Source organism: Pundamilia nyererei, unplaced genomic scaffold, assembly GCF_000239375.1.
Source record: "Pundamilia nyererei isolate P.nyererei 1_Seehausen unplaced genomic scaffold, PunNye1.0 scaffold00196, whole genome shotgun sequence".
Lineage (NCBI taxonomy): Eukaryota > Metazoa > Chordata > Actinopteri > Cichliformes > Cichlidae > Pundamilia > Pundamilia nyererei.
Genome location: NW_005187597.1, coordinates 1,106,366 through 1,117,473, shown reverse-complemented (window position 1 = coordinate 1,117,473; position 11,108 = coordinate 1,106,366). Strand labels below are relative to the sequence as shown.

The 11,108-nt window shown below is 38.2% G+C and overlaps 1 protein-coding gene across 3 annotated transcripts; it reads left to right on the top strand.

Moving 5' to 3' along the window:
* casp7 (caspase 7, apoptosis-related cysteine peptidase) lies at positions 1-9,804 on the top strand. 3 transcript variants are annotated; one of them, XM_005747400.1, is made up of 7 exons: positions 1-72; positions 461-579; positions 3,908-4,059; positions 4,150-4,278; positions 6,201-6,376; positions 6,635-6,773; positions 6,926-9,804. In XM_005747400.1, the coding sequence occupies exons 2-7, from the start codon at positions 464-466 to the stop codon at positions 7,150-7,152; spliced, it is 939 nt and encodes a 312-aa protein (XP_005747457.1). In that variant the 5' UTR covers positions 1-72; positions 461-463; the 3' UTR covers positions 7,153-9,804. The 3 variants fall into 3 exon arrangements, with proteins under 3 accessions (XP_005747457.1, XP_013769873.1, XP_005747456.1); XM_013914419.1 differs by having other exon boundaries at positions 458-579; positions 3,911-4,059; XM_005747399.1 differs by having other exon boundaries at positions 458-579.
* The last annotated feature ends 1,304 nt before the right edge of the window (positions 9,805-11,108 follow it).

The window sequence follows — 11,108 nt, the reverse complement described above, 5'->3', positions numbered from 1 at the left end:
TTCTCTTTCTTTCACAAGGAAGAAGGGACAGAAACTCAGAAGGAGACACTTTGGAGAACGAAAATAAGTCAGGTAACTTTAGTGCTACAGCGAAGTTCGCGTAACACACTACGATTCAGCTTAACTTCACTCCTGTGTATTAATCTCTTTAGGTATACTTAAAAGAAAATGAAAAGTTTATTTATGTATTTTTAGCTAAGTCGCTTTTCTGCTACATGCTAACCAGACATGAAGCTAACAAGTCAAGTTGAATGCCTCAATGTGACAAAGTGTTAATAAAAGCAGTCTAAATTTTGCTAGCTGTCCGTTTTCAAACCGTTGAGGTGGGACTGAAGAAGATTAAGGAAGTGAGGCAAACTTGTCTCAAAATAACGCCAACGTGTGGTTAGTTTACACCTAATGTAAGGAAAGCAGTAGGTTAAGTAAACCATAACGTTATGTTCGATTTGTGTGCTAGAAGAAGATGGCTGGATACGCCGGTGAACCCTCTGAACTTGGAGAGGGTGGGGGAGATGGGCCGGTGACAGACGAAACAGACGCCAAGCCTGACCGCAAAGGGAGATTTCTGCTATTTGGGAGGTGACTTCCTTTTTATTGCTTCTAAACATGAAAACCAGTTAACCTTCGAGGGAAAAAAAGGTCATAAGTTTGGGCCCTAAAAATAAACTCAGTATAACTCAAATAATCTACCTACTGTAATAATATAGGTATTAAGCTGTGGGTTTTGCTTTCATTATTATTCCCTCACTCATTTACAAGGTGTGTGTTCATTTACTGTGGTTGTATCAAGATAAGGTACATGTACTGGACACTTTGTTAGGTACACCATACTAGTACTGGATTGGACCTTTTTTTCCCTTCAGAAGTGCTTTAATTATGGAAAGGTGCTTGAAACGTCCCTCAGAGATTTTGGTCCATATTGACATGACAGCATCACACAGCTGTGTAGGAGATTTGTTGGCTGCACATCCATAGTGGGACTCTCACTCTCTGCCGCATCCCAAAGGTGGACTGAGATCTTGGGGATCATCTCAAGTTCAAGAAACCAGTTTGAAATTATCTGGATTTGTGACACAGCACGTAATTGTGCTGCAAGAAGCCGTCAGGAGGTTATACTGCAAGCATAAAGGGATGGTTAACATCCCTCAGATAGGCTGTAGTGTTGAAGAAATGTTAAGCTGGTGAGCCAGTGTGAAGGTGAGAGATGCTCTTCTACCTAAATTGATTGTTACGAATGTTATCAGCTTGACGGAGTCTGGCTGACCTCATCTAACCTCGCTGGATAGTTTCTCTTTTTTTGGACCTTCCTCTCTAAACCCCAGAGACTGTCGTGTGACAAGATCTCAGTAGATCAGTAGTTGAAATACTCGGACCGTCCCATCTGCTACCAGTAACCATGCCACATTTAGTCACTTAAGTCACCTTTCTTCCCCGTTCTGATGCTCAGTTTTGAACTTTAGCAGATCATCTTGACCATGTCTACATTCATAAATGCACTGAGTTCCTGCCATGTGATCGGTTGATTAGATGTTTGCAATAACAAGTAATTGAGCAGATGTACCTAATGAGGTGGCTGGTGAGTGTGTAGTTTTTAAACCATCCTATCATCTGTAGCATAATCTATGTCTGTTTTAATTTGCTTATATTTTTCTGGTGATATTGTCACCTGTTATGATTTGTTTGTGTTGGATGTGCAAACTTTCTTTTCTTTTTTTTCATGGTTCTTCCACATCTGTATATGCCCCACAGATCTTACAGTACACACGTCATAACACATAAACATAGCAAGCAAGCTCGCACTTTGCATAAAATTAAAAAGAAGGTTTTTACAGAATAGAATAACAAAAGTTATAACAAAACTCTGTTTCTGACTGCTTCAGTATTCCTGTAGATACTATTAGAATTGGTTTGCAAGTAATTTGTGGCTCGTCTTTTTATTTCAATGGTAGTCTTCTGTTGAAATTTGCTTTATTATTCTCTAATTTAGAAAAGAAATAAAACCCAAAGTGTATTGATTTAAATTACTCAGACATGTATTTGCTCATTTTCTCAAGTAAAACTATTGTGGTGATAAACCACTTCCACATAGGATTTATGTCCACAACCACACAGTTATTTTTGGACCACACACAGCCGAGCACTCTCAGTAAGATCCTGGATTCAGTATCTGAAGGTGACTGTGGTTTCACAGCTAATCAAAACCTAAAAAAGTAGACTGTAAAAATACCCTTGATTTTACACAGTGACCTGGTTTTGAATAGCCCAATTAAGGCAATGGGTCACAGAACATGAAATCAATCTTAAGTCTAATTCAGGGACAGGGGTCAGTCCTCAAGTGGCTTCTCAAAATTAGACCATAGCTGAGGCCAAAATCATTCAAAATGTGCATTCATTATATTATGGAGTGTGGGCCTTTTAACAGTATGCAAATTTGTTTTGTAAACTGATCACTGACACAAAGAGCTGTTTATTCCAGTCTTACTCACAAGGTGGCACTCTGGACCTTTTTAATGGAGAAGTATAAAGTACGGCAGTTGTGTTTTCCCTCAGACACTGGTAATCAAGCAAAAAAGCTCTGCGCTCCGTCTGGAATTTAGATTCTTACCCAAAAATATCAAGATAGCAAGCAATAGAAGATGTAAAAAATACTATATTAAGGAATTATTAATGAAATTCACATTCATTTATTAATCATTTGTAGTGTGCTTTGGTGTTCATCAAAGGAATATCTTCTTGGAAAGAAATATTTTCTTTATTTACTTATTTATTTAGTTGCCTTTTGTCACAAGTGTAGATAACAAGTATGAAAATCCATACAGGTGGATTCTGTACCTGTCAGCAGAGGAGCTACTTGTTGCCCTGTCTGACCTCAGCAGGGAGAGCGAGGCACAGGGGCCATGTGTGAATAGGCCTTTAGAAAGCACTGGTGTGATGGTGAGGTTGCTGACTCAGGGGCCTCACAGTGCGCCGCCCCAGTCAGGTCTCCATCCAGAACAGAGAGCATGTCAGTATCCTAGCACACAACCAAAAATTACGCTTCCAGGTTTGGAGAAACTTGTTTTTTTGTGAGGGAACAAAAGACACAAGACGAAAGCAACGCATTTCAGATGCAGAGTGGCGTAGCGCTTAATGACGAACCCAGGTAAGACAGACGCAACGGCCTCCTATTCCGCTCGACTGTCTTCCTGCTGTACCTGCAGTGCCCAGGGTCTCAGCTCTTTGCACAGCCTCGTGCAGTTGTTTGGTACAGTTGGCACAATTTGGAAGTGGGAGGGGGCTAGAAAAAGTTCTGGATCACATGTTTTTTTTGTTTGTTTTTTTCTAATATGGCTGGGCAGCCTGTGAGTGAGCACGCAAGACTGTTGGTACACATTGCTGTGCATTGTTCCCATGCTTGAGTAAGCTGTTGACTAGGCTCTTCTGGAAAAAGCCTTGATTTTGTGAGTCCCTAATGGGTCACTGTTGGCTAAGCTATCTGGATGGATATTGTAAAGAATGGAAATATGACAGGTGTGTGAGAATTACCACTCGTGGAGGATTTCTTCTTGCTCAGTATAGATTGCTGTTTTTATGATTTTTTTTTTCCAATTATCTGCGTTAAACAAAAATGTTCTAGTTTCTCCTTAAATCTTCCTTTGGATTTCTGCAACCAACTTTGGCCGTGACTTTAATGCCTTATTTGGAAATGTATGTACCCTTTGGTTTCTAAGTAAGTAGTTCGTGTTGTTTTCAGTTTAATGTGTGTTACTTGTTTTGAAAATTTTACTTAAGGATCATTCATTTGTAGTATTTTTTTGTATTTAAATAGACATCTCAGCTGCAGGAAATTTTAACTGAGAGAAATTTGACAAACTGTTTTAGCCGTGCAATATAATATAACTGTTTTTTTATTGTCATTGTATAAAAGCAGGAAGAATAAGGATGGCCAGACGCGGGAGCAGGACTACTCTTCTGAAAGCCATTACAGAATTGTTTCACCAACATTCCAGTATAAGATGAGCCACCGGCGAGTGGGAAAGTGCATCATCATCAATAACAAAAACTTTGATGAAAAGACGGGTATAGCAAACCTTACTCAAACGTATAAATTCAGTTTGGCTCAGTGTTATTGCATATTGAGTTTGTAATGTAAGCGTTCTTTTTTGACAGGGATGAATGTACGCAATGGCACGGATCGAGACGCAGGCGAGCTGTACAAGTGCTTCAAGAACCTGGGCTTTGATGTCATTCTTTACAACGATCAGACATGTGAGAAGATGGAGCGTCTTCTCCGAGAGGGTAAGTCATGTGATGTAGATAACGAGACTTTTTTTTTTTTTACATTTTTCTTTTTGTTGTGATGGTGTTTCATATTTAATATTTAGATCCAAATGTAGGCACATATTTTCTTTTGTAAGCCACTGTAGTTGACGGAAGGGTTAGCAGCACAAAGGGTATTATTTAGTTACATATAGTTACATACTAGTAATCTGGTGCCTTCTAATGTGTAAAACAGGGAGGCCTTTGGTCATATACACCCTCTTTGATCTTTTGTGGGCCCGCGAAATGAAACTTCCTTCTCTGTCATTGTACAGATATTTAACTACACATTTAGTCACTTAGATATTTTTATGTTAGAAAAATGAGCACAAGTTCAACATTGCGTGTATGTTTTTCAACATGACAAAGAAATGCTGCTTTAGTAGATGAAAGAAATGTGTCAGTATGAGTCTTAAATTGTAAGAAGCAAATGTGTAAAATTACAGAAATCTATTATTTACTAACTTAAGTGAAATATGAATGGTGATAGGGAGATCTCTATCAGTAGGAAAACCTGTAAAAAGTACAAAACTTGTGCTCTCCTTCACATTTTTCAAAGCCATCCAGTAGAGCTGTTCAATATAATGATATCGGATGACGATATGAAAATGTCTATCGTTTCATTTTACGCTATCGTTTGTTTTGTGGTGTCGCAAAATAAACTGTTTACGGCAATATTTTTTCATCGTTTTGATGGTCACTGTAGTGGCTTTATTAATTTCTTAAAGTTCTCACTTTCTCTTATATTTAAAATAACCACACTACGGACAGACAAGCCACTATTTTTACGCGTTGTCGTTAGCAACGTGTGGCGCCACCGTCCTTTGTTTATTTTCCACATAAACCTTTCACAATAAAGCTGAAGATCCTGTTGAGATTTTTCAAAATAAACTGAAATGATGACAAACTAAAGGACCTGTCAAAACAAAGTGAGGAACTTATTTTTAAACGAGGGGCCACCTCTGTTGCATGGACATGGTTTGGTTATGAAAAGTCTGACACGGACCAGAAAACTGTACTATGCAAATTATACAGGAAACCAGTCCCCACCTCACACTCAAACAAGGCTCTTCTACCTCCTATGCTAGAATCATGTGAAAGAGTATGGAGAACGTTTATGTCAGGTGCTCAAAATAAACCTTTGACTTAAACGTTAAAACAGGCTTTTCTCAGCAGCACACCGTATAATAAATACTCATAAAGAAAATGCCTAAAAATGTATAGTTTCATGCATTGGTCAAAACACTCGACTCCAGTTACACGACACCCAGCTGAAAACACTTCACGTAAGCTGAGTTGCCTGAGATTCACATAATTTACAGAAAATGTAACATTTTTCTGATATATATCGTTGTCAGGACGATAAATGTCTTATATTGGGATATGAGATTTTTGGTCATATCGCACAGTCCTACCATCCAGTGGCCTGGATTAAAGTCTTCCTTGGCCTGATTCTGCCTTATGTTAGACATCCCTGTTGTAAAATGACCAAGATGTGCAAGTTTAAATTAATAATTCTTGTTTCTTAACAACCACCACTGGTATAAAAGTAACACATCCTACTACTAAATTTAGCCAGATGTGTCTCTAATCAAAGTAACTGGAAGTCCAATAACCAGGTTTTATGATCATAAGACTATATGAACCTGTCATGTCAGTGATGCTGATAAATTTCTTCTTATAACAAAGGGCTCACTGGCATATTAAATATTTTGATGGGCTGCATTATAAATCATTCTTTATCAGTTAAATATATAACTTAGCTGAAATCTCAAATTCACGCTAAATAAACTTCAGACGTAACTATTAGGGACTGACTTTACTCATTGATCTAGACAGGTTTAACAAGGCCTGAGTCGAGCTAGGAGTTCAGTGTTTGTTTGTTTGTGTGTGTGGTTCAGCCTCGGAAGAAGACCACAGTGACAGCTCGTGTTTCGCCTGCATCCTGCTGAGCCACGGCGAGGAAGGCATGATCTACGGCACAGACGGAGCCATGCCCATCAAAACGATGACCTCGCTGTTCAGGGGGGACAAGTGCAAAAGCTTAGTGGGAAAGCCAAAACTCTTCTTCATCCAGGTGTGCATGGTTCATACTTGATTGTGTGACTAAAGTCTTTTATTGTAACAATAGCAGTGTTAAGTTACAGATTTGTGTGAACTTCTATTTGCTACTTTTCACCCAAATGGGCAGTTTGAACAGTTCTTTGCTGTGGAAATAGGTGAATTTGGCTTATCTCAGCTTTTAAAAACAGTTAATTTTGAATTGCTTCACCAGGTCATCGATGAGAAAACTACTCAGGATCACAATGAAATGTCATTTCATTTACTTCACCAGGCTTGTAGGGGTTCAGAATTTGATGATGGTATACAGACAGATTCAGGTCCACCAAATGATGCCCTGGAGACAGATGCAAATCCAAGACATAAGATCCCCGTAGAGGCTGATTTCCTCTTTGCCTACTCCACTGTACCAGGTAAACCTGAAATCCCAGTTTAAACAACATATTTTTCCTTACAGTAAAATACAATTGGTATATATATATATATAAGTGGAGAAGCATTTCCTGAAGAGTTTAGTTTGACTGATTTCTAGTTTCATTGCTCACTAATGATGCTTATTTTCCAGGATATTACTCATGGAGGAATCCTGGGCGTGGCTCCTGGTTTGTACAGGCGCTCTGCAACGTCCTGAACGAGTTTGGAAAACAGCTGGAGATAATGCAGATCCTGACACGGGTCAATTACATGGTGGCCACCAGCTTTGAGTCCTGGTCTGAAGACCGCCGCTTCAGTGAGAAGAAGCAGATTCCCTGTGTGGTCTCTATGCTGACAAAAGAACTGTATTTCAACTGACTGCCGATCCACCTGACTGTACTGTAATGGTGACACAGACTGACCGACTGACTAACTAGACTGACTAGACTAGACTGTTTCAGGTACTGATTAAGCAGTCAAAGCATTCAGGGATGATTCAGGCCTGGCAGGACGCTTCATATTTCATGCACATATGACATTTTGCATGTGGACTTGGGGCCGAAAAGCACTACATGAGAAACAAAAACATTACAGTGGCACATGGCGTTCATGTGTTGATAGTGAAACTTCTTCCTCTTCTTCACATTCTTCCACTTCTTCAGAATAATGGTGTCACATTTGATCTGATTTTCGTTGACAGGCGTTGTGAAATATCCATGTTATTCTACCAGCCCAGAAAATTTGCTGCCAGGTTTTGTGGGTTTATAGAATCGTCTATACGTCACACCATTTCCAGCATTTGCAGTAGATGTTTGAAGGGACTGAACTCTATGAACACGGGCAAGCGAGGATGGGCAAAAGTTGGCTTTTGGTATTATACGACTCCCAGTGGAAAGACATCTTGTCATTTTGACTGATCTAATATGATTTGAAAAACTAAATTAAGCCCCTTTTAAGATTCATTAGGCAGTTTATAGAAATCTTCAGTAGGAAACTGAAATGAGTGATTACTAGAACTTTGATTGCTGTAGGAGTGTTGAGGGACCTGCCTTCATTACAGACCCTGTGCAATGAATTGTTAAAGAGAAAAATGCGTTTTAAAATGACTTAGATCATTTTCAGCTATCTGTATTTTAAAGTTTCTTCTGTCAATTGTCAGAAAAAGAGACAAAAGAAAAGACAAACAGATCAGAAACATGTCAACCCTCTTGCCAAAGGCTTCTTGTCTCAGCCTTCCTAGCAAGTTTTAGTTTGTAGCAGAAAGCTGGTATCCTCAGGTTCTTTAATGTCCACGAAGTGGGTAAATGTCATGTTAATTTCATATCCATAGTGGTTAGGAAGATGTGATTGTTTGCTGTGTAATGATTAGTTCAGTGAGGTTTTGGGTCAAGTGCATAGCATAGAGTCCGCCCTATTAAAAACAAGGACCATTTTACCACTGTTCTCAATGTAATGTTGAAGGCTTCACTTCTTTAAACTCAAATAAGTTAATCTATGCACCATTATGCAGTCAAAAAACTGTAATGGATTCTGCTTGTTATCTTTAGAGTTCTTCTTCAATATTTTTACTAAATAATGAAATAAATGCTGTATGATTATAACACTAGATAGACAAAAGAATGTCCAAAGCTGTGTTGTAAATTTGTAAATATCATAGTCTTAACTTGAACTCAGGTTAAGACTGTGCCTTAAGCACAAATGCCAAATCATTTTACTGAATACATTTATGTTCTCTGCTTATACACTACACAGTAGTAAACTATCAGTCTCATACCAAATCTCTTTTATTCATTTTTTTAAACTGTTGCTATGCTTTCCTTATGCAATTAGGACATATAACCACCACAAGAGCTCATGACCAAGACACCAAAGACCCTAAACTCCCCCAGTTAGGGTATTAACTTGTCCCAGACCTGAAGTGGGCTCTGTACCATTTAAAAGCATGGCCTCTGACTTAGAGGGGCTGATTCTCATTCCCATCACTTCACACTTGAGGGGTCGAGTGTGAAGTGATGGGTCGCTCTACGGGTCGCTCTGCATTCCTGCCCTTAAAGATAGGTGGAGTAGAGCCACTACCTCTTCATATAGCAAGGAACCAGTTGCCCGGGGCAAACCCAGGACTCTGGGGAGATTACATCTCTTGGCTGGTTTGGGAACAACTTCGTGTCTCCCAGATGAGCTGGAAGAGGTGGTGGGATGAGGGAAGCCTGGGTTCTCTGCTTAGAATGCTACCCCTGCAATCTGAACTCTGATAGGCGGCAGAGAATGGATGGATGGTACAGACAAATTTCTAAACAATTTAATGAATTAATTAATTTGTTTCAACTTAAACAAAGTTTGTTTCTGCAGATAATGTGTTATTGAGTGTTTTTAATTACAAAGGCAGCTATTACTGACATTCTGAACATACACACTCCACATGTCCACAATCTCGCTTTTTCTAAAAGGTTTTTTACCATAATTCATATAACTGCATGTCTCAGTACCTTAGAGGGGGAAGTTCAGCAGTTGGTTTCATTTTGTTTTAGCTTTTTTATGCTTTTTTAATTAAATAAATATATTTTATTTTTATTTTTTTTTTAATCAGGATGGTATTCCCCATCCGTGTCCATTGTACCCACAAGTGTTAAATCTTCTCAACACATGGATCTGTGATGAGCGATGTAGTGCCTAACCTGTGCCAAAAGGAGTTTTTGCTCCACTTATTGTGGAATGGAGTTGAAAAAGGGGGAAAATGTGTTTAGGGGTAGAAATTTTAAATGCTTTCAGGTTTTAAATGCTGTTGTCCTCAGGAATATATTTGAAAAGATTTGGGAAAATGAATGACTGAATTCATGATTTATTTCTTTTTTATTTGGGGCAATACATTATTTAAACAACTTCAAAATAAAGAAATGCTCATGTAAACAGTTCATTGTATTAAACTTACACACTTTATAATGTAGTGAAGTCTGTATCATTTGTCTTGCACATTTGTAAACAGACCCCATTGAAAACATTGTTTTTTGGTAGGATGGTGCTTACATACATACAAACATATTATGAAGTCACTGGGTATTTTTAAATGTTTCCATGTGTTTCACTCAGTGCTCACTTAAAATTTGTACTTGTATTGGTAAAAACATTCCAGGATCAGAATGGATATTAAAGTTTTTAAAAACATTTCTCTCATTGTCATCTTAAAAACATTAATTTTTTTTTTAGGTCGTGAATGTCAAACCATAAGACCTGCAGACCAGCAGTGCCCTAGCAAAGTCTAATCTGGCTCACTGAATGGGTTTACTGTATAAGCTGTGAAAAGCACAGAGAAGGAGGGGCTCATTTTTGGAGCTTTTGTATTTCCCGCTAGGAAGCATGACTTATGTTGTGATAATAGTTGTTCACTTTGCTCATTTCAACCAAGCCAAAGATCTGAATCATCTTACTGATAACATCATGCCTGTGGCATCCTATAATGAGATTTTTACCGTAAGTCAATCTATGCTGGAACATGTCTTTGAATTATGAAAACAGTTGGTTAAAAAGCGGATGAACTACTAATATCATATTTTCTGTAAGACAACTCGGGTGATTTTTTTTCTACTATTTTCAGGTTTGCATGTGTGTGTTTAGTCCATGAACTAAAATCTGCAATAAAAATGAAAATAAACTCTTAACACTGATGTATTAATCATTCAAACCTAAAAATAAAATAAAAATCATTTAAACTGTAAATGCAGTAAAACCATACCTGGATAGAAAAACACACAATGGAACACTATCAGTCATGGATTGGCCTCCCCAGAGCCTGGATGTGAAAGTTATTGAACCAATGTGGGATCATCTTGATAGAGAACGGGGGAAAAAGACAGCTAAGACCCTAAGAAGACCTCTGAACGTCCTTCAGGAAACCTGGATAATGATTCCTTAAGAGCAGCTAAAGAAATAATGAGAGCATAAGAAAGCTTGCTTAAGAAAGTTGAGGCTTTATTGAAAAATCAAGGTGTTTCAAATATTGACTTTCAAGCTTATTAGAGTTGAACAAACTTCCACTTTTCCTTTGCCTACTTAATTTTACCATGTATGTTTGCATGTTTCGATAAATTGTTGCACTAATTGTTTAATTGTTGTTTCAATAATCCTATTACATCACATACTGGTTATACATACCAAAGCTTATTTAACTCTAAAGATATGTAAGCTCTGGTATGCATACACGTGAATGATGGTAAACAACATGTGCAGTAAATCTAAAACAGAAATGCTTTAAAAATTACTTCATACTAACATAGACTTGCTTGTAATCAGGGCTGCGGTGCTGTATCAACAAAGTAAACAAAGCAAACGACTCACGG

What these genes read in the sequence shown, in the direction of transcription:
- casp7 (XM_005747400.1), top strand. Translation starts at nt 464, where the DNA reads ATGGCTGGATACGCCGGTGAACCCTCTGAACTTGGAGAGGGTGGGGGA. An exon ending in AAACTTTGATGAAAAGACGG is followed by an intron (nt 4,060 to 4,149) that starts GTATAGCAAACC and finishes CTTTTTTGACAG; the next exon opens with GGATGAATGTACGCAATGGC. An exon ending in GGAGCGTCTTCTCCGAGAGG is followed by an intron (nt 4,279 to 6,200) that starts GTAAGTCATGTG and finishes TGTGTGGTTCAG; the next exon opens with CCTCGGAAGAAGACCACAGT.